The 24805-nt window shown below is 33.3% G+C and overlaps 1 protein-coding gene across 2 annotated transcripts; it reads right to left on the bottom strand.

Annotated features, from left to right (window-relative positions):
- Positions 1 to 368: 368 nt before the first annotated feature.
- Positions 369 to 15828, bottom strand: LOC110018070 (PI-PLC X domain-containing protein At5g67130). Of its 2 annotated transcripts, none has more exons than XM_020715655.1 (8): positions 15725 to 15828; positions 15498 to 15620; positions 11928 to 12065; positions 11724 to 11822; positions 5790 to 6093; positions 4361 to 4584; positions 4167 to 4253; positions 369 to 642 (listed from the first exon to the last, which is right to left on the bottom strand). In XM_020715655.1, exons 1-8 carry the CDS (start codon positions 15806 to 15808, stop codon positions 604 to 606), a joined length of 1098 nt encoding a protein of 365 aa, XP_020571314.1. In that variant the 5' UTR covers positions 15809 to 15828; the 3' UTR covers positions 369 to 603. The 2 variants fall into 2 exon arrangements, with proteins under 2 accessions (XP_020571314.1, XP_020572064.1); XM_020716405.1 differs by lacking the exon at positions 369 to 642 and adding an exon at positions 3591 to 3873.
- Positions 15829 to 24805: the final 8977 nt, after the last annotated feature.

Below are 24805 nucleotides of genomic sequence, written 5' to 3'. Positions count from 1 at the left end.
TTATGTACATAAAAGAAAAGGAGTATTTGGTCTTACTTTAGTGTTGTGTAATTTGAAACCATGGAAAGTCCGTTTGGTTGTGCTTTCTTTTATGGTTCTCATTTATCTCCATCTGAAGATTTTCACATGTTCGATCAACTCTTAACAGTTTGGCAAAAGAAGACCAACAGAAATTATAAACAACAAAAGGCTACAATTTGAAATAAAGAAAAGCAGATGATTTTTTTGCTAATTTTTAAATAAGTTCTTTTCATCTTTATGTCCTTTCCTTTCTGTTATTGTCCAGAGGAATGCAGGCCACAGAAAAAATTCCTTATTCAGCTTCACAAAAATAAGAAGGAATAAGTAAATTTAATGATAAAAGTGTTAATATTCCTTTACAAATATGCTCATGTAAATGACTTAATAATCGTTAAGATTGATGAAGATATCTGTCGACATGTGTTGGAATAATAGAGGGATATAGGATATTCATGAGCTGGCCTTACAAGTTGTGAATTTCTTTCTATTCATTTAAGAAAATAAGAATACATGATTTATATGCACTTTCCTGGAAATCATAAATGCTCTTCTTCCATTCTCTGAAGTTGCTTCACCGTTTTCTTATGGAGGAGTACATGTTCCAGCGGTGGTGGATCCAGGCTGCACAAAGGAAAAGAATCGACAACAATAAAGGCATTTACTTTTGATTTTTTTTAATTTCTTAGGCCTTGTTTGGGATCAATATATATATATTAATATGCATGTTTAATGTGCTTTTAACATGTTCTTTTATTTTTTATTTATAAAAACATATAAACATATCCTTGAAAGTACTCAAAAACGACTTTTAGATCTATTAAGTGTTTTAAAAAATAGTCACATCTTAATCAAACAAATAAAACATCTTTTGTTTCAAATTAAAATATAAACAACCAAAATAAAAATATAAAATATAAAATATAGAATAAAAGTGATCCCGAACAGCTTGTAACACGGGAAAAATTTTTGCACTTGGAAAACATACCATAAATTTTGAATCTCTCAAAATTTGACCAAATTAATTTTATTAAACTCTACACATCGAACTGATCAATTATATATATATATATATATATATATGAATTATTAATATAATGAGAGAATATAAAAATAATAAGATTTTGACTTAACTAAACTAATTAATCATCTAATTATTCTTCTGAATCTCGAACTACAACTACTGACTCCTTTCCATGACATGTAGCTGTGGGATGGATCGAATGACTAAGATTAAATGGGATCACATTAAATTTTCACTTTTCCCTCATTCTCCCCTCTCTCTCATTCGGTTTTGTGGGTCCGTTTGGTTCTACGACTTGATCCCTGTAGCAGGAGTGCAATCGAAGACCACAGAGTGCTGAAACTCGCGGTTGTAAACTCTAGGCAAAAATCTGAAAGGTAGGGAACCTTCTTTTATGATATTCCAGTCATTCATTACCTTTCATATTTTTCATTTTGATGTTTTTCATGAATCGGTGCACATTTTCATTTTTAGTCGTTGTAGCGGGAGACAAATTTATGTCGAAGACTACGAACTTAGTTTGTGAGCTTTTTTTATGGGCCATCAACAGGAAATCAACAAAGGGAAGGAGGGAATGTTAGGGGAGAGGAAGAGAGTAATTTTTATGGAGAATTCATGCAGATGAACCCATTCAAGGTAAATATTGACACACATCTTTATGTGTGGGATAAATTAAGATCTCAATTACAAATTTCATGAATGTTTAAGGATTACGAATTCTAGGTTGTCTACATCAGGTGGCGAGCTTGAGGTGTGCGTGGGAAACTCGTCGTAAGGCTACTCTCTCAATTCCGGTGAAATAATTATAGCTAACTTAAGAAAAATAACTCTCTATAGGTTTCCATGTGATTATGTATTTGATGTTATTGCATCTAGAACTTTTTACATATTGTGGATGAATACCTAGATAGACAATATGAACGCAAACTTGATTTTTCAATTACGATACTTATAAGTTTACTATGTAATGATTTTGATAAACATGCTAATGAAATTATTAAATTATTGCTTGCATGTATTCATTTACTATGAAACATGTATATATGATATATGAAATGTTTATGATAAATGTTTGTTATAGGATTATGATTTAAGAAATATCACAAGGGATATTATAAGTAGGTTATTATATAAATACTTGCAAGTACGGATGATAGGGAATGATGAAATTTCTACTCCTAGCATTCAAACAAAGACGAAACTTCGAGAAACCGTTGGAATTAGACGGGGACAAAACATGAGAATAGTTAATACCAGAGGAGTTATTGATAACTATTATGCCGGGGAGAGAGGGGCTCAGTCTTTATCAATAGTTAATGTAGCCTTCCGGCTAGGTGATGACCCACAATATGATAGGACATAGAATAGTTGAAACCTATATAATTACAAGCGACATTCATATGATTAGATTGACAACTTTTATGAATATGCTTATGCTTAGATATGAATGAATGAAATATATATTTTATACAACATTCATGATTCTCTGTAGTACATATCTTTTCTTTTATATGTTTTATGCGATTATAGCATATTGTGACATGTGTTGTGTAGTTTCATATGAGCGTGAACGAAATTTTTTTATTTATAAAATCTTATTTTAGTCTTGATTATTTCTTTGAATTTATCGTAGTTCACTCTACGTTGTTGACTTTCAAGAAGAGTAAAGAGTGTCAGGGCTAATACTTAGGTGTGATATGTACAGCTGTTGCATTTTATATTTCTAGGAGCTTGTAAGAACTTTTGGGTGCATACTTTTAATATGTTTGATTTAGCAATTTTGTATACATATATGTTTTGATAATATAATGTTTTACGCTTCTGAGTAATATGTGAATGTGAATGAATTATAAAATGATATGTATTAAGTACAATTGTGGCGATTAAGTTATACTAGTTCATTATCCACTGGGTCATGATCTTGCAAATAAAACCAAGTGGTATTTAATCTGACCGAATCATTCATCACTATCACATCGCAGTTTATCCTTGAGAGGGTAGAGTCTGACACAACCACTTAAAGGCTGATAGAATTTCTTACTATAAATATTTAGCCTATTTTTTTCCAAAAAAATTGACGTCCGGTGTTTCTTAGCGGGTCACTTTCTATGGAGAAACTATATACGTACTCCCAATTTCACTCATGTAATAAAGATTTTATCCTACTATATGGTATTTCACCCACATATTCCCTCAGGTAAATCATGCAGGGCAAAGATTGGAGAATAAGCCCTCAGGATAGCACAGAGTTTGCATTCCTAACATAGTTTAGGCAGGTGTCATTTCAGCACATTTCCAGAGAACAACAAGATAGCCCATTGCTATGCGTTTTTAGCTCTGTAAGATAATTTTTTTTATCAAAGATGTAAAGGTTTCCATGCTTTTTTTTTCTTTTACCAGACTTGATAGATTCATCATGTAAATGACTAGTAGCATCTCTTCTATACTTTTTACATTCTAGTTTAATGCACTTGCAATATTTTAAGGAATTTCACCATGAACAAAGTATCATGGATTTGTATAAAGTGCTTTATTCCAGGATATGCAGTATGCAGAAGTGGAGCCATAATAAAAATGTCAACATTAATGAGTTGCTTTTGAAAGGAGTCACATCAGTTGCCCACATAACCAGCAGACATGAAATCAACTTACATGTAAATTTATTCAGAATTGTAGCATTTTTCATATTCTTAGTTGCACCTATAATTAAAATTGAGAAAGGACGAACTCGTGTCCTTGAGAACAATAAATACATCATGCTCTGTCAAAATTAAGTCCAATCCTAGATGTGTAGATGCTCGTGATGGGAAAAAAAAAAGTGTTACTTAAACCTGCAATTAAAAAAATGATCTTAGAAATGATAGTACTGCTCTAGCTGAAAGAGAATGGAAGAATGAGAAGTCTTTACCCTTTCAAGCAATTATTATTGCAAAAAAATAAAATTTTCTAATATTATAAGATAATGAAGCGAAATAAGCCGAATGTTAAAATATGATTCTAAAATGTCATTCAATTTATATTACCCATTAAGCTCATGTACTTGGTTAAAAAATGATTTTTGGCTATATTTGGTTTATTGAAAAAGAAAAGGCATAAACTGATTAAAGTTTCTCAAATAGCTTACAGCACAAGCATGAACATCATCACATCCACATATAAGCCTCCCATTAAGCATGTCAGTTGCTTGGAAGGCCCCTCCTCCCTCACTCCTCTGCAGGCAGCGAGCTTAAAATAAGAGAATGAGTGTTCATAGAAGAAAACTCTTCAGATCTTAACAATGTGAATGATCATATGATCATATGTGGTTTGTATGCAAACCTTGTAGAAATCAACAGCAACGAAGTTTGCCCACCGATTGCTTGCTGCTGAATGGCAAGTTTGAAGCATATTAATAAGTTCTGCAGAATTATGTCTACATGCTGTTGCCTCAATCGGTATGGAGGGAAAATAATTCACCAAAACAAGAGATTTGGTTGAGTCAGTAAGAGGAGACGATTCGCCACGGTTTGAGCAATTACCAGCTTTCATTCCATCATCTCCATCTTTATGTTCAAAGCATCACGCATATGAGAGATTGTTCATTGTTTGTGTTAGGAAATCTCACAACGAACAGTTCCCCGGGACTTGGGATCAATTAGAAACTAAAACACACCGCGAAATAACGGGATCGTACAAATTTGATAAAAACAAAAAAATAAAAAATAAAACAGAAGCACAATTAAACTAATTAGAAAAACACAGGAGAATTTACGTGGAAAAGCCCCTAAGCTCATGACCAACCCTCTTTTCTTGGACTAAACCCCAAATAATATTTTCTCACTCACCTTTGTCTTCAACACATCTTTATTCACCAATCACAATAATTGAAAGCCTTACTCTCACGCTACTAAGACTAATTCATATATTTTGGCTATTCAAAAAGTAGTGAATCATTCAGACTATGGGCGTCAACCACGTACTGCAGCCTCTGTGTTTGCAACGAGGAATGGAGTGAATGGAAAATCACTGCAACCAAATCCCATAGCATTATGGCATGATTTTAAGATTTGCTAAAAAAATGGAAACATTGTTCAACAAGGCACAACAATTCATTAGGTGCTCTAACAATATAGAGCAACAAATTTTACATGCTGATCCATTTAAAATATAATATACTTTTTTATATCTCATCCTAGGTTCGTATCAGTGAACTTTAAAACCTAAGAATTCCTGCATCAACATCCATATTACATGATGATTATCTAACAGCAAATTGTTTCTTTTATTATTATTATTATTATTGAAAGTAGTTAATATTCAAGATTTTTTTTACTCTGTTAAACCTATGGGACTATTTACATGGTTTCACTATTATCAACCTTTCTTTTTGAATATATTCAAGTGCCAATGCACTTACATTTTAATTTTATCGAGTTTTGTTGTTTTGTCGCTTTTTTTCTCTTTTATTCAGGCATCATGAGAGCTCAAACCTAGCCCCTTATGATTTTTCACTTTGTTTCCAACCAATGTGATACAAGTTTGAGCACTGCTTTGTTGCTTTTGTATTTCAGATCTCTTTGCCCATTCAATTGCAGTTTGGTCTCAAATAAAATGGTAGGGGTCCACCAAATATGTGCCTAGACACAAATTGTTTTAAAGTAGACAAAATAAGCATAAAATTGGTACAAAACCTTGAATAAGAAAACTTATTATAATGTTAAACATATGGAATATGTAGATATTGATAAGAGAAAGATATGATGCTTACACTGGTTTTCAACCATGAAGTTCCACTGGTAAGCAATCCCTTCTGTGTCCTGCTTAGATTTAATTGATGTAAAGACAAGAAGACGTTGGTTGTCAGCAACCATGTCACTTACCAAAGGCCAATCCTGGCCATTTTTGGGCATTCTTGACAATGGGAACCAAAACTTTAATAAACCCGATCTATTGAAGACATTATTCAATCCATTTGGAGCATGAACATAATCTTCTAAGATTATTGTGACAATCTCTGATGGATTTGCAGACAGAAATGCTTCAATTTCCGTGAGAGTATCAATGGCTGGTTCCTAAATTTGGTTGTTGGTTAGTAACAAGAAATAAAAGAAAATATAATCCTGCATGCTATATTGAATAAATTTTCAATGCAAAAACATGCCTCAAGGCTATTAAAATTTAGATTGATGATAGAAATTTTAACATGCACAAAAGGTGAAGTTTAAACAACTAAACAAAACGTATTCTTCAATTCTACATTTTTAATGCATTTTATGTTTTACATTTTTTTAATGCAATTTACAGATTCAAATGCATTTTGAGCTAAATGATAATAACCTGCATGACATGCGTGATATCCGAGAAAAAAAAAACAATATATTCAATCATCACAAGCTATTTTTCAGTCACAGCTTGAAATCTGCTCCAGCGAGTATTCTTATTATGCATACTTAAGCACTAATTAGGCATGCAGATCATTAATTTCTGCCTTAAATATAACCATCTCTAAGAGCCAAATAAATATGCACAAGTTCCTGTTTTTTGTTTTTTTTTACTTTGTCCGTATAAGATGCCCACTGATATATTTAAAAGTTAAATGTAATTTTTGGGAGGGAAAAATAATTATTTCTATTCAACTTTTTAAGACTTGTTACAAAATAAAAAGTAGGGGAAGGCTACCATATTAGGAAAGGCGCAAAATCCTCTTGCTAGAAAAAAGAAATAGAAATTACAAATAATAGCTAATTCTAGAAATAAAAAATAATTAAAATTGAAGATACCAAAACTGAAAAATATAAATTTTTGACACCCCCTCTCAAGTTGGAGCATAGATATCTATCATGTCCAGCTTGCATATAAGGAACTCAAAATTAGGCCTAAAAAGTTCTTTGATGAAGATATTTGTTATTCGTTGCGCTGTCAGAGTGTAAGGCCACATAACTCCAAAATCAACCTTCTCTTTTAAGTGTCTATCAATCTTCACATATTTTGTACGCTTATGTCGCATTGAAATTTCTGCAATGCTTATAGCAGCTGTATTGTTACAGTACAACTTCATTGGCATGTTTATTAGAATCTATAGCTCCTTCAAAAATTCTCTTCAATCATAGCATCTCACATACTCTATTAGTCATAGCTCGATATTATGTCTCGGCACTAATGCTTGCCATCACATTTTTTATTCTTACTTTACCATGTAACCAGATTTCCCGAGACATATGTGAAATATTCGAACATTGATCTCTTGTCAACAACTGAGTCTGTCCAACCATAGTGTAAGCCTCTATAGTATGTTGTGTAGTTTTCTGAAAGAGCAAACTCTTACCTAGCACTTTTAAAGAATTTGAGAACCCTATTAACTGCTTCAAGGGGTTTCGCAAATGGCGTATGCATAAATTGACATGCCAAACTTATAACAAAAGCGATATATAACCGTGTAAGTGATAAGTATATCAATTTTATCACCTTTATTTGATAGTGAATTGTATTCACGTGGTTATCTTCATTCTCATCTCCTAGCTTCTGAGAGAGATCAATTGGAATGTCTTAAGGCCTAAAACCACTCATACCAGTTTCATTTATGAGAACAAGAACATACTTTTGTTGGAAAACAACAATCCTTTTCTTCGATCTAGCAACCTCGATGCCATAGAAATACTTCAAAGATCATAAGTCCTTGGTCTCAAAAACTGATAAGAGGGAAGTCTTTAACCAGTTCATCTCATCTACATCATCTATGATGAGAATTATAACGTCTACATACATGATCGATATGGTCATCATCCCATGCTTTGAATATTTGAAGAATAATGTATGATCTCCTAATCCTTGAGTATACCATTGAACATTAACAAATAGAGTAAACTTCTCAAACCACTCTCTCGGTGACTGCTTCAACCAGTATAAGAATTTTTTTAGTTTATACACTTTTTTGTCGAACTTTTCACGAAATCTTAAAGGTACATTCATGCACACTTTTTCCTCTAAGTCTCCATTTAGAAATATATTTTTTATATCTTGTAAGTGCTAGTCAAGATTAGTTGCAAGTGATAGAAGAACTCCTATAGAGTTTAATTTTACGACCGAGATGAATGTCTCTAAGTAATCAATGTCATAGGTCTGAATGAATCACTTAGCAACCAATCAACCCTTGTGCCTTTCTTGAGAGTCATCAAAATTATACTTTCCTGTAAATAGCTATTTACATCCAACAGTTTAATTCCCTCTAGGTATATCAATCAATTCCAATACGGTATTTTTTTTCTAGAGTTTGCGTCTCTTTGAAGACTGCCTCCTTCACCTAGGAACTTTCATAGCATTCTGCACAGTATTAGGAATCACCATACAAGATAAATGTGTGGTAAACGCCCAAAAAATAGATGAGAAATTTTCATATGACACAGAATGAGACAATGGATATTGAATGCAAGACCTCACTCCCATACAGGCAATCCCATCCCATTACGAACAACAATGAGATGACTGAAATCATTAGATTTAGGATTAAGGCTAGACTTAAGTTCGGGACCAGAAGACTCAGGACTTGGAGATAAAGTGAATTGATCATGGCTAAAGGCTCGATGAGGACATTACTAGAAAGATTAATGGATTCTGGGCAATGCAAAGGATATGTAGGCTCTTTCTTTTGAGTTTTCTTTTGTCAAGAGTAGACAATATCAAATGGTATCAATATCGTGGTTCTTTCATTTATTTCCTCTTTGTTAATTTTATAGGAGTATGAATATCATAAGATGGCACTGCAGAAAAATTTGAATGGTCTTCAATATCTAAAAACTTTGACCCACTTTCTTCTAATATAATATAGCTTAAATTTTCAAATTGAACAATTAAGATTTGGGAGATATTATTTTGTTAGTTTACGATTTTAGAAAAAGTTCCGAAAAGCAGTAGTTAAATCTTTGTTTTGTCCCTTTCCCCATTGGAGATGAGGCAAAAAAAAAGAGTTGCAATTCAAAAGAGGTGGAATCCACAGAAACAAACATTTTCTTAGAAAATGATCAAAATTTATACCTCTTTGGGTGGGAGTATAACCAACAAACACACATTTTATAACTAGGGGTTCAAGTTTTCCTTAATAATAACTATGAATGTGAACAAGTACAGAACACCAAAATATCCTCAAAGGTAAAGAAAACAAAGCTGATTTATTGCAAATTATATGAAAGGCATCAAAAGTTATTTCAAAGTTCAAAATGTTATTGGGTGTTCTATTAATTAGAAATCTAGCAATAAAAACAGCTTCACCCCAAGTTATTTTAACACTTGATTCGTAAATAGAACTGCTTGAGCCACTTCCAACAAGTGTTTGCTTTTTTCTTTCAGCCATATCATTTTGTTGTGGGGGATCAACACAAGAACTTTGATAACCTGTTTATTCAATTAAAAAAAAATTAAACTCAAAATATTTTTGAAATACTCTCGGTCATTATCACTTTGTAGTATTTGAATAACTTTTTAAAAATGTGTTTGTACCATGGTGTAAAAGTTTAAAAAAAAATTCACTTCAAAATTTTCTTTTATTAAATCTATCCAACTTAAACTTGTATGATCATCAATAAAGATAACAATTCTTTTTTTTTTTCAAAGTGTAAAGTATTTACAATGGCCCCATATATCAATATGAATTAGAGTAAAAGACATAATTGGTTTGTAAATTTGGTGAGGAAAAACACACGGTGATGTTTGTCAAACAAACAGACCTCACATTGAAAAGAGACTTAGTTTGAAATAAACTAAAAAACATGAATTTTAAATACTGGAAATTAGGATGATCTAACCTATAATATCATAGCATCATTATCTTTGGAAATAAAAATAAAATTTAAACAAGTACTTTGACATTGTCAATTCACATCAAGCTCATCGTCAAAATAATAGAATCCATCCATTTCCTTAACGCTGTCAATCATCCTCCATGTGGTCAACTCCAAAAATTCACAATAAAAAGAGTTGAATTTAACTTGACATTGATAATCATAAGCAATTTTGCCAATAAACATAGATTATAAGACAAACTGGGAACATGGTGCACATAACAAAGGGTTAACAATGATGTGAGTTTGAAAATTCCCATCCCGACAATTACCAAGAGGGAATCATCGACAATTTTGACTCTTTCGTAGCTTGCACAAGGTCTATAAGATGATAATAACTTAAAACAATCATTCATATGATCAGTTACAGCATAATCAATTATCAAATAATGAACAAAATTAGGGTTAACACCTAACAATGCAGTGACTAGAGTTACACTTCTGTACTAAAGATCAAGATGGAATGAGTGACCATTTTGGAGATCGAAACAGTTTATGCAGGTACTCTAATTGCACCTCGATGAAAGGTATTTCATTTGAGTTGGTAGAAGTCACTTGAGTTTCATCAGCAGTGGCTTGATGCCCAACCTTCACATTTAGATTTTGGTTTAATTTGTGGGTTTCTTATGAAGCTTCCAACATATCCCTTTCATAAGCTTCCAACATATCTCTTTCATATGTCATGATTTTTGCAATACTCGCGCCACTATGGGTAGGTTGAATTGGTCTTTGAATTACTAGAACTAGTAGAAAAGATAGACATTATTTGGATGTCAATCATCGCCGGCTTGTACGGCATCATGAGAAACCGTGCAAGTAGTGACTACAACCTTGAGTTTGAATGTAGCAAAAAAAGCTAGGTTTAATCAGCCTAATGCAAAGGAGAGCCCAAAAATAGCTATGTCGATTGTGAGTTCCATCGCAATGAAAAATAAATAGTAGTGCACAAGCAACGGATGCTCCTAAAAGATTAACCCGGGTTTGGTTCTAGCAGAAAACTTTAGGTAATTTCAATGGCAATTTTGATTGCATTTTTAGACTCGTAAAAAAGTCGACCCGAATCTTTGACAGCTAAACAGTGAAGATGTTGCAATGGGACACAGTCAATCAGAACCCTCGACTAAACTGATCCAGACCCCTCGATAATCTAGACCCCTCGATAAGGAAAAGGGATGGGACAGGGATGCTCATTTTATCTTCTTTGGCATTTATTTTAGAACTTCAACCAAAATTTGCGCCTTGTAGGCTGACGATAGTCTCAATTTCAATCCTCCTTCGTAACACAGAGATGCTTGTGATTTCGATCTTCGTGATACGTCGACAATGTCAAAAGACATAAGTCTCTAAATACCATGATCTTGCGGTTACCCTCCATCATGAGCGATGAACGTCGCAATCATCCGTTGACTTTTCAATGACTCTAATCACAACTGTATCGCTAGGGCAATCAGTCGTTACCTTCCCAGTGAACTCTAATTGTGACTGTATGGTGAGGGATCGGGCTCAGGCATGGGCGATGCAACATCTGACAATCTGGAAGGATTAGATCGCCATTCAAAGGAGAACCTGGCTCTGATACCATATAATTTGGGAAGGAAAATAATTTTTACTCTTCAATTTTTTAATACTTGATTACATGATTAATAGTAGGGAACCACAATAGAAAAGCCATAATATTGTCATGCTAGAAAAAAGAATTAGAAATTATCAATAATAGCTAAATCTAAAAATATAAAATAATAAAAATAGAATATACCGAAAGGAAAAAAACCTAAAATTATGTACCTAATAAGTACTATAGCTATTTATGCAGTGAATCTTGTATTTATAAAAAATTTATGAGAAATATGAGTACAACATTTACTTACAAATGCAGTAACATCATAACATTTTCCACCTGTTGAATGGCATAACCAAACATCATCTTGGAAGTCGTATGTATCCAACATAAGAGCTCGAACACCATTCTGTGAGACAATAGGTGCAAGTAAATTGAATCAGAAGAAGCATCTCTTCACCATCTAAACTTAAACTGTCTCAATTAAAGTGTAGAATGAACCAAGAGCAGGTACATTTAGCTGTTGAGTAACACTATCCTCTTGGTTAGTAAAGGTGATTCTTGGAACTCCTGTGTGACTTGGTTCTCCAACAATTGCATAAGAGTTGTGGGTAGTTAGATAAGCATATTTATTGAAAGGCAACGAATTATTCTGCAAAAAAAAAAAAACAACATATTTGCCAGCAATATGCTAGAAGACGAGGCCAAAAAAAAAAGGTTATATCTAATGTATGTTTGCATTATCCTAGTATAAATATATCTACGGTGAATAAAAAGCACATAAAACAGCTATCCTGTTGCTTGGATAGGTGCAGCAGTATGTGTACAAGGCCTTCATTTCAGAGCAAAATCAATACTACTAGATTTTCTGATTAACTTTGTAGCATAATTTCTATATATAGTACAAAAGTTAAGCTGAAACAAACCGTTCTTACCCTCCAGTCTCCAAACCTTAAATAAATAAATGGCTATAAAATAACTCACAACAACGTAGGTCAGGTTAAATATGTGATGATAACTAAAATTAGAATACGTTGCAAATTGAATATAGAGCTTTCAAGCAAGGTAGAATTATATATGAACCATTTTGTATTGGTTTTGGAAAGCCTTATAATGACATTCAATATAAGTTATAGTTTATGCTATTTTTAATTAATATATATTTGATAACTAAGACTTTTTCATAAGAGATAGAAGGCGGTAGACAGGCCAAAAAATGATTCTTGGCCATGGTAGAATAATAGTTGGAAGCTAATTCTAGCCATTGGGAAGTAGGAAGGTGGAGAGTGAAGATATACCATTTTGAACCAAGGAGAAAATAATCTAAACTTTGAAAGAAAGAGTAATGTATTCTTCATCTAGGAGAGACCACCAAGTCTTACCTAGGAAAATGCCCAACACATTCAATATTATATCATTCAATCTTATTTTACTACAGTGTACCATATATTGATATCCATTACAAGAAAATAACAAGAATAACATAATTCAAAAATTCCTTCGTCCATAGCATCTTTAATTACTTTAAATAGTACATCATTGGCATACATCCTCTATAATTTAAGTTTTGCTTTGACAAATAGATTGTGTTTAATGTAAATGTGATAGATGCATCTTCTTAAACTCTTGAAAATACTGTGATCAAATAACATTTCAAAAGGGTCTAACGAAAGAGTAACACAAAAAGTCACTAAACCCCTAACTTCATGAAGAGAGGATTGGAAAAAAAAATTGAAATTTTGATCTATCATTCGTCAATCTGAAGACCAGACTAAGATTACAGATAAGACCTTTAGAAATTTATAAAGGTACTCGAGACAAAAGATATTAGGAGATTAAGCCCTTTCTTATGTGCAACTCCCAAAAACACACAACTTTGATCAAGCTAATCCAACCAATTTAATGGCCATCAGATATCCAAAATGAATGATTATATTGCCCATAGATACAACATTCTGTTCAGATTACGTGATGCACTCTCTAACTCATTATAAGCTTATTTTATCTCTAATTAAATAAGTTCAATATCTTTGAAGCACCTTGTGGTTTGTACATTACATTAACAGTTTTTGTGATCTGCACAATAATGATCAATCAATGTTGTTGGAATGTCATTTGAAATTTGATATATTTTAGTGCTTTGAGTCTATTTTAAAATTTAGAAATATTAATGAAGTTATAAAAGCTAGGAATAAAATGAAACTAGAGAATTATTGTTTAGTGCATGCAATGATTTTATATGCTATAAGAATCTCAGTGGTGGGCAATCAAAAATCACTAATAGTCAGATAATTGTGGCAAAAATGAGATATATATATATATATGTATGTATGTATGTATTTGAGATGCGAAAAAAATAGCAAATAATAAGGAATTAGTAAAAAATAGATGTTTAGGATAATTTCAATATATATTATAGAAGATAGAAGATGCGCCAGTAAGCCCGGTACATAAGTATATTTTTTGTGAAATAATTAGACGTGAAGTGGGTTATGAAACTATAATTTAGTGGTGTATAAAGATGTACAAAATATAGTGTTAAAAACTTATGTAATGCTCAACAAGGATGAATATACAATAATTCGATCATGAAAAAAATCCCAAACTATTCAATTAAGGTTAATGATAATGAACATTTACACAAACTATATGATTTTAAATGAAAAACAAAGCATCTCAAAATCAACCCTATACCAATTTCATTCCAAGAAAAGTTAAGATGATATAGGAGATAGAAGGGAGTTATGATTTCTTCTCAATATGATGGCCTTAATAGTGGACCATAAGAAAAATAGTTCGCAAACCATTTTAGTATTCAACAACAACAACAACCATAAGAAAAATAGTTCGCAAACCATTTTAGTATACAACAACAACAACAACGAAACCCTTTATCCCACTAAGTGGAGTCGGCTACACGAATCCTTTTTCTCCATTGCATCCTATTTAGTGTCATATTTTCATTTAATTCTAATAAATTAAGATCATTTTTTATACAGTATGCCCAAGTCATCCTAGGTCTACCTCCGCCTTTCTTAACATAAGTCGAATATAAAACCTCTACTCTTCTAATCAGATCAAAAACAAAACATCATAAAATCAAGCCTACGCCACCTTCATACTCAGAAATGATTGAGACTCGAGAAAATTTAAAAAAGATGAAACATTTGATTTCTTCTCCACCTAAAGATCTTAAATTCTGTCCATTAGGGAAAAAAAAAACAAACCATTTCAGAAACCACTTCAACTTTAGTTCCCTAACGTGGACTCAAAAGTTTGTCTGAACAACAAGCTAAATCTCAGACCCAGCAGATTTCTTAAGTTGACCAAACAGCAAATACATTCTTTCGCAATTTGTAGATATTGCATGCTATTTTTATTATTTTAATTGGGTAAAGCTTTTAAACAAAAGTTAGACGAAAAGAAATACTATTAAATGCCTACTGAGCAAAAGTCGGCATCCTAACTCCAAGTCGCCAACCTATGAATATATTAATCAGTTATTAGGTAAATATATCAGCAATCTGTCACTTCGGAAGTAAGTTTTGATCAGCAAAAAATTGACTTTCTATTAAAAAAAAATTAAGAGTATGTAATACAATCAAACATTTTCATTCCGAAAATGCATAGATCTAAGAGATCAAAAATAAAAAATGTGTAATACAATCAAACAATTAATCAGTTATTAGGTAAATATATCAGCAATCTGTCACTTCGGAAGTAAGTTTTGATCAGCAAAAAATTGACTTTCTATTAAAAAAAAAATTAAGAGTATGTAATACAACCAAACATTTTCATTCCGAAAATCAAGCATTTTCATGGTCGGAGATTAAAAAGGTGAACAATCATCAAATATAGCAGCAAAATTATGTTCCCCCAACGCAACATTAAGCCGAATATTAGATACCAACAAGAGATTCACAATCTGAAAAAAAAAAAACCACGATAGCTAAAATTTTAGCAGAAATAGAAAAGAACTCTGTTCTATAAGCCGATTCACTCATAAGACTTAATTCAGTGATGCAAATGCAACTTATCAAACTACTGCGATCAGACGTTACTAAAGAAGGTAGAAATGAATTACCACTAACTTAAACTGATCAGTACTCGTAGACCGAACACATCTCGAACCAAATGACCCATCGATACAAGAGAAGCAATAGGTACCATCCTCGCAATCGCTATCTGATGCGCAGGGATCGAGAAGCTACGCTAATCAAACCCCATTTCAAACCAGTCAGTAATATAAACAAGCAAAACCTCATTCCTTCAGTATCTGAATCTTATAACAGGAAACAAAAGGAATGCGACCTTGCAGCCTCCATTGGAACAGGAAATTGCAGAACCTAAGGAAGACGATAGAATGATAAGAAGAAAGCTTCTCATAATCGCCATTCAAGATGGAACAAAAAAGCTTCAACAGACTGAAGAACAAGGAAGAGAAGGTTAAAAGTTAGTGAGGTTTAAATACTTGTAGGGGTGGGAATGTAAATATTCAATTGATATATTAAAATTATATAAAAATTTAAGAGAGGGGTATTTTGGTAATTTTTAAGATTTATTTATTAAAATTTATCAAATTTTATAAATTTGAATTTAATAAATTCAAAAATAATTAAATTTTAAAATTTGTTTAGCAATGAATTTAATAAATTTTAAGTCTTAAATGTATAATAATCCTTTGATGTTTAATAATTAATTGGTGATTAAGTACTTAATTAGGGAAAATCATTTGGTGGAAATTTTGATTAATTAGTTTATTAAGAAAAAAATTTTTAGATAATTACTCATTATGTCATGTTATTGACAATGTTAATGTGATTAAGTTTCAATTTAAATATATTGTTTGAAATAGAAACTTAATATTACAAATTAATGATATAATTATTATGTGTGAATAAATTTAATATACTTTTTTATTCATAACTATGCTAATTAAGTAATTATTCATTAAACTATTTGATCATTAAGATAATTTTATATTAAAATATTTTTTTTTTATAAACAATAGCTTAACATTAATTAATTAATAGCTAATTTAATTATTTTTTATACTAATTAATAATTACTTGGAAATTTATTAAATCAATTAAAATTTATTGTGCAATTCAATTTTTATTTTTAATTACTCAACAATTAAATTTAAATTTTACTAAATGAAGTGGTTACATAATTAACTTGGAAGGCCATAATGAGATCGTGACGTACAAAACAACTGAAACACCCATCTTGCTCTCCTTCTACCCAAAATCATTCTTTTTTCCCTCTCATCATTAGGCAACCTCACGACATAGTTGTGACTAAAGTTAGATAGGACGACTATGACCGGATCTCTGCACTACCGAAGCTCACATCTGTCTCTTTCTTCCGCTTTGCTCTTACTCGAAACCATTGTGAATGGCCGTACGAGGTATCAAAAATTCTCCTCGTGTTCTCGAACATAGTAGATCCATCAAACATCTAGATTTACTAAATATGTGATCTATATGAAAAATAGTGAAATCAGGATTTAGTAAATCCGAGATTTAAGATGTCCAAAATGAATGTCTAGCAGGATTTAAGTTACATGTTACTTAAATTCTCTCTTAAATCTATTACAGCATAATGTTACCTCTCAAAAGAGCTCTTCATGGTGGTAGACAGCCCAGGACTTAAATACTGCTTTCAGATCCTACACCAAGCAGATGTGGGACTCTTTGTCCGTGACAATAAAACCTTAACTTCAAATCAAATTGAGTAAGCTAAGTGGCTCGAAAAAATTTCATGAAATCAATTCGAGCCTTTTAAGCAAGATGGTTCAAATCACAAAGAAAAAAATGGATCTAAGTTGACTTCGGATTTATCTAACAGAAACTGCCAAGGAAAATAATGCGAACATGCCGCACGCAGAGGCTACCATTATATGCGTAGAGGTGAAGTTAAGGTCAATTTCAACAGGCTGTGAAGACTTTGAGGGCATTAGATAATGGTCGCAAGATGTAACCAAAATTTATTTAGAATTTAATTCAAGGCCCATTTGGGGCAGGGTATTTGGTGCGTTTTAAAAACCCACCCAGGCCCACTTTGTTTAGGCTATTTTTTTTCTAAAAACTGTGTTTTCAAACCGCTAAAATCATTAATTTTATATTGTTTCTAGCTAGGTGACGTTGCAGATTTCTAGTTACGGTCTGACTTTTTTAAAAAATAAAAATCTATAATAGTCATTGCAGTTTTTTTTTTTTTACAGCATGTTATTTTTCAGTAGCTAATTAATAAGCTGCAACTGCCCCAAACAGATCATAAGTATTCTCAAATAATTTTCTTTTCTTCAAATCCCACTAACTCGTGCGATCATGTTTTATCATTGTTTTGGGTATTTACATACATACCCCTCAATTCTTATGTATTAACGTATCTAATGCCTAAATTTTGACTTTTATATTATTACCCTCCAAATTTTTTATTTGGTTGGCATCAAAATTACCACTATTATAACTTTTAAAAAGTGAAATGCACTATTTCATTCATAGATAAGATCACATACATGTGAAAGTTAAAGTTTAGGAGTTAGATATGTAAATACATAGGAATTAATTAAGTGATATGTATGTGAATCATTCTTCGAGTTATTCTATACTAATTAATGAAATATATGAATAGTTGAATATCATTTGATAGAATTCAGGCTCGAGTCGGATAACTTTTTAGAAAGGGTTGTTGAATACAAGTCACCACAACTACAACGATCATCTAACTCATTCGCCCAACACGGTAAAATTTGTATCAATCAGAGATCATTCGACATCTGTGTACAATGAGGGTCGATTTTGTATTATATATAAGAACACTCAATAATTTAAAAAATTCATGTAACAAGGGACCCATAAATAAATATTGGAAAATAGACATTATTACTCTTCTTAGAGCGATACTATCTTCCCCTTCTTTTCTAGATCTCTCTTCCTCCTTCGTAACTCTTCCCTTGAGGTGTAAATCCACAAACATATCAAGTTTCAACCTCTTAAAAGATAGGGTGAGTGTGGATCATGTCAAAAATGAGAAAAAGAGATATACGAGGAACATAACCACCCGAAGAAGAGTTAATTGGTAATATGGACTATACTAGGTAGTTATGACTCAAAAAATCAATGAGCTAAAAGAGCTTATGACAACAATGATAAGGTAGATGCTAACACAAGATTTAAAAAATCAGTGCAGCTATTATCATGTTCCAATGTATCTACATATATACTTTAATTTGTTGTTAGTCAAATGTGGGAGTTTGTTATTATATTCAGTTTACTTTGAATATTATGTTATGAAAATTTTTTATAATTTTTGTTTTTTACTTAAGAAATAAGTTTTTTTAGTAAATGAATGCAAGGATGTTATATGCATTTTATTTTTTAACAGGATAATATTTAGATGATGCAAAAATAATTTCTTTTAAATGTGAGTTGTGAAACTCTTGGAATTGACATTAGGTCTCAAACTTTAAATTAAACTGAAATTGAAACACATTGAATAAAAATATTTAAAAAATTTTCATATTAAACTTCAAGTTAATCTTTTTCGGGTAGAGTATAACTTTCACTCGGATTACATTTCCCTTTGGTTCGTTCTTAGGTTAGATGTGAGTTACATTTAATCCTAATCTAATCACTTTTTTCACATCATTATTTGGATATAAGCACATGTGCTTTCCATCTGAATATGTTCAGGTAAATCAATCTTTACATTTTCTCTATTCTGGTTCATTAATTGTATTGTACTCTGTTTGTGTTCATTTTTCTCTCTTTTATTTTTGAAGGAATCGATAGTCGTATACATCCCTTCCCCGAATAAATCTCTCTTCCAGGTCATATGAATGACTCAAAGAAGAGAGAAACTGGAAAAGACGGACATACGACGAAAATGATTGACAAGAGAAAACGCAAAACATGGAGAGCTTACGTCCAGTAAACCTCGCAAGGATAGGTCAAACGTGTTCGCCCAAACAAGATTGAGTGGAGGCACCATGAATCAATATCTATGAAAGATTACCAACGTAGAGTACCTGTAACCAGAGAGTCGGGTGCAGGTGTCTGTTCGGGGATCAAGAGCACTCCTAAGGAGACGTATCTCACTTAGTTAATTACATCCTGGGGGATACCTAAGAATACTTTGAATAAAAGAGGTTTTGACTATGTTATCATGAATATGAGGTAATAGGTCATCAAATAAAGTTTATTCCGTGTGGGAATGTCCATATGCTTCAAAGCTCTCGCTAAGCCATCGGACAAAGAGCGAGTCTCTCACCTTCTGAATAGCTAATGACTCATCGACATACGTAGCCCACAGAATAACCTAAATCATCTTGATGGGGATATCCCAACACGTTAAAGCACGTTCGGTTCATAAAGGTGGGGGGGAAATCATCGTAACTCAATTGGGCAACAACTCATTGGCATCGGACCATCAAGATGATATCGATGAAGTTAAGGAGTGACATGGCTCCAAGGCGCTCAACAAAATGAAGGTAGAGTAATCCTAGAAGGTAGAGGTAGATGGGTCGGGGTACCACGGACCTGTCATACACAAACACTAAGACTCTAAGTCAACTCGGTCATGAAGATAATCAACCCAACACGTCCTGAGATACCTGGTCAGCAATCTGTGAATCATCATCTGCGGGGCCCTAAGTTCAAAGGAAGAAAACTCTATCTTGACTAAAAGCAAGAGCTCCAAGAGATGAGACTTATACCCGTAAAAGTGGCGAAGATGCCTCGGGAAAGAAAGAATGAGGAAGGAACAACTAAAGATGGAAAAGCTTTGACAAAAAAACTTACACCTTGTCTTGGTTGGGGAGCCTTCTTACACTCTAGGCACGCTAAAAAAGCACCTATATAGAAAAGAGTATGCTTGGCCGGTAAGTTTAGAGAAGCACGGGGACTTCTACTCGGGGCATGGAAATATGAATGCAGTTATCTAGAGCAGTACTTAAGTATTGTGGAGATCCTATTATATGACTTGGGTGATAGCCATGCATGCAACCTATTTAAAATCCAGCCCGAAGACCAGGTAGAAAGTAAAATGCAAAATTTAAATTCCTGAATATTTTTTATTAGGATTTAGTACAAAACATATGATTTTAAGGATTTTAAGGTTCTTAATGAGCCTAGATTATATTTTCATAGAATCTCAAACAAACCACATAAATAAACAAGGAAAATAAGCAGACATGTAGACATACAGATATGCAATGAAGCAGAAAAACAAGACAAATTAAAAATTAAGAAAGGCTAGTGTCGTTGGGTCGACAACATATCCTAAAAAGGAAAAAGGTGGTCGAACTCTGCAGATACATGTCCGGTCTTAATTCTATACTTCAATATAAAAATGCAAAATTAAGATACGAGGCATGAGCATCAGATTATGGTCTTCATCACGTGGTTCTCACGACAAACGTCTCAGAACCCGTGCCCATATCTTATTTCTGTTACAAGACTCTCCTAAACTCCAAAAGTACATGTGAAAAGAAAAGATCCATTTCTGCATAAAACAAGCGTTAGCGGGAAAGCCAACAAAGCATGCAACATATACTGAGTCATGCCTTGTAATTGAGGGAGCTAAATAACACCTGCAAGCAAATGGTTAAAAATCATTACTTGCTCTCACATAGCGATACATGTGTGTGTGTGCATATAACTAGGCACAGCTCCCTGCAGAAGAACGCCCTAACACACTACTATGCATATGCAGCATGCAGTCACACCAAAAAGCACAAAAATGGTGACACGTGGCTAGCGCAAGAACAAGAACATAATAGAAAAATATCCAGAGGCGTCGAAAAATGACTACCTAGCATCCTAAACCTAACACACTTTCTATCGAGAAAGTGTCCTAACCTAGTACCTAAGTGCATAAAGTAAAGTCTCTAACTTTCATATGATTTTGAAGGGGCCGTCACACCAACCACATCCTAAAAATCCAAGTGATCTAAAGCACGTCATGAGAGAGTGGGTGACATTTTAAAATAAGTGGCCTCATATATGGTTGAGCTTAAACAATTTTAAAAGTAGAAGCATAATACTAAGTAGTAAAAATGTATATTTTTTATACCTTTAAAATAGCATGCCTACAATGTGGGTTTGTGACACATATGACACACATTAAAACCCTTAGATCCTTAGCACAGTCATACTCATGTCAATCCCGATGACTTAACTCGCATTACTCCCTGAAGTCAACCTAGAGAGCAATGCTCGTTACGACATCACAATTGACATGGGGTCACTCTTCTAACAAGTAGGACAAGCCATCAAAGCAGATAGGAAAACACACAAACATGCAAACAGCTCATATTGTGATTGTTTGATCGATATACAAAACAATCACAACGGGCGCCCAAAATGGCGAACACACACATCATGTAAATAAATGTAAGGATGCTACATGAAACATGATACGCACAAAGGAGATATATCAGCAAAAAAATGCTTCATATGTGAGGAATTATGTGTACCGGGGACCCGGGGTTCCATGAAACAAGCAGATACCGACTGCAAGTGAGCTTGCGTCGAGTGAAAGGATACCTGTGTGAGGATCTACACTTTACCCGAGAGGCACTCACCGAGCACGCATGTAAACATGTAAGAATATGAGGCAAACATATGCATAATGTGCACCAAGGTGATAAGAGTGAGTGTGCCTTGGAGGCAGTGACTCGAAAAGGTGGACTTGCCACAGAGGCATGGGCGTGAAAGATCGGTGTGCCGTGAAAATTGTGACTCGAAATGATGGGCATGTGGAGGGGGCAACGATCTGACGTATGGGTGTGTCATGGAGGTAGTGACCCAAAAGGGTGGGCATTTTTAGCTGCAGCTGCCAGACAAATGGGTATGCCATGGAGGCAGTGACCCGAAGGGTGGGCATGTCATGGGGACAGCGGCCCGACAAATGGGTATGTCGTGGAGGCGGTGGCCCAAAAGGATAGGCGTGTTGTGACGACAGCGACCCAAACAAATGGGTGTACCATAGAGGTAGTGATCAGAAGAGGTACACCACAAGAAAATGATAATGATCATGCAAGCTAACACATACAAGATGCAATGCACTACACAAGCAAGCAAGCACACATATGCACATACACAACATGCAATATGATGCAAAAGCATACAAACATGCAAGTGATTGGCAACCTGGTCGTGTCGACCGGTCAGATCGAAGAAGCGGGTGGATTGATTTGGGGTAATCAATTCGACCCAAAAGTATGGGTGATCGACATGTAGCTGTCGATCAAATCCAGAAGATAGGTTGATCGGCTCGGAACGACCAATAGAACCCAAAATGGGTGATCGACATGTAACGGTTGATCAAACCCAAAAGATAAGGCGATCGACCTGGGAAGGCCGATCAAACCCAACAGAGGATAGGGGATCGATCTAGGGCGGTCGATCGACCCGAAGTGCTCAAATGATCATGCATACAACATGCAATATGATCAACATTCTATAAATGCCACGAACTCGTCCTAACGGCCTCACGTAGGTACCTAGGGTTGACACTTCTGGATTTGATGCATTGCAGCCTCCAGCTCTGGCGAGGCGATGTGGAGGGCTTCCCCCTTCAATTTCTTGTAGGAAAACTCTCTATTGTTTGTAGGGTTGATTAGCTACAAGCTTATCACACTCTACGAACACTCTCGATCTTATAGAATAGACTAGCTATAAAGCTTTTTCAATCCTTTAACATAGAACTCAATCATTTTTGTATACAACAAAAACAACAATAACAACAAAACCTTTATCCCAGTAAGTGGGGTAGGCTACATGAATCATTTTTCTCCATTGTGTCCTACTTAGTAGCATATTTTCATTTAATTCTAATAAATTAAGATCATTTTTTTGTACAATATGCCCAAGCCTTCCTAGGTCTACCTCTGCCTTTCTTAACATAAGTCGAATCAAAAATAGCTACTCTTCTAATCGGATCATCAGATGCTCGATGTATAATGTGACCAAACCATCTTAGACTACTCTATCTAATTTTGTCTGTCACTTCTACACCGACCCTATCACGGATATATTCATTTCGCATTTTGTCTCTAAGTGTAAAGCCATTCATCCACCTAAGCATTCTCATCTCGACAACATTTAACTTAGTTTTATGCTTTTCTTTTATGAATGTAAAGAAATTTTCCATCAAAGCAATAAAAAGTGAAATAAAATTGAGCTCAAATGTATGACTAGTAATGTTACTTCTTTGTATTAAAGTAAATTAGGTTATTAGCTTGATATATGACTATCAACTTGATAATTAATACTTTGCTCCTCATTCAAACTACAACGCACACATGCATATAAAAGAAATTATAAAATAAATAAATAATACAAGATAGGGTTGTTAACGATCCGATTTCGAGACGAATTGGGGTTGGCTCAAAAGAAAAATCAATCCAAAATTTTGGTTCGTAACTCAGCTCGTTTATTTAGATCTAATCTCGATCCGAACCAAAATTCGAATCAATTTTTAAGCGATTAACAATCTTCAAGCCAAATTAATAACCCTAACATGACTACAGTTATTGACGATCTGATTTCGAGCCAAGCTAAAATTGGCTTAAAAAAATTCTATCCATAAATTTAGCTCGTCACTTGGCTCGTTTATTTCGAACTAATCTCAATTCAAGAAAAAATTCGAATCAATTTTTGAGCGATTCATAATCTTCGAGTAAATTTCACAGCCCTAATGGTATAATGTTAGATTGGGCATTTTAATTATATTAAACGTTTTCATTATTAAAAAAATTATATGATTTTATTTATTTATACTCCTAAAATTTTCCAACTAATTACCTTTAAAGTTTATTATTACAAACAAAATCATATTAATTACTTTAAAAAATCCTAATTCCTCGTCCTACGCCAACAAATAAATCCCAATAATATTACGAAAAGGACTTATGATGAAGATTAGTAAATGCATGTAACCTTATCAAATAGCATGAAATGATAACATTATTAAAACGATGCACATTATGTCCATAAGCAACATCACATAATAGAAATTTTGTGCCGTAATGATATCTAAAGGAGTAAACGAGCCGAACACGAGCGAGCTCGAGATCAGCTTGTATTTGACTCGTTAAAACATATCATCTGTATTTGGCTCGTTTATATTTCAAACACAAAAATTTTGTTCGTGTTCGGCTCGTCTACTTATCGAGCCAAAGACATGTAGTTCACGAACAAATAATTGTTTTAACAACCTTAATTACGTAACCGTAGAATGTTAATGGTAGAGACAAGAATTAAATTTTTTTATTTATATTAAAACATCATTTAAATATAATTTAATATAATTTTATTTTATTTTTTAATTAATAATTTAATTGATTATAAATCATTATAGCAATTATTTAAAAAGATTACC

The sequence above is a fragment of the Phalaenopsis equestris genome, unplaced genomic scaffold (assembly GCF_001263595.1).
Source record: "Phalaenopsis equestris unplaced genomic scaffold, ASM126359v1 Scaffold000001, whole genome shotgun sequence".
Taxonomy (NCBI): domain Eukaryota; kingdom Viridiplantae; phylum Streptophyta; class Magnoliopsida; order Asparagales; family Orchidaceae; genus Phalaenopsis; species Phalaenopsis equestris.
The sequence above is the reverse complement of the archived record's forward strand: the minus strand, read 5'-3'. Positions and strand labels throughout refer to the sequence as shown.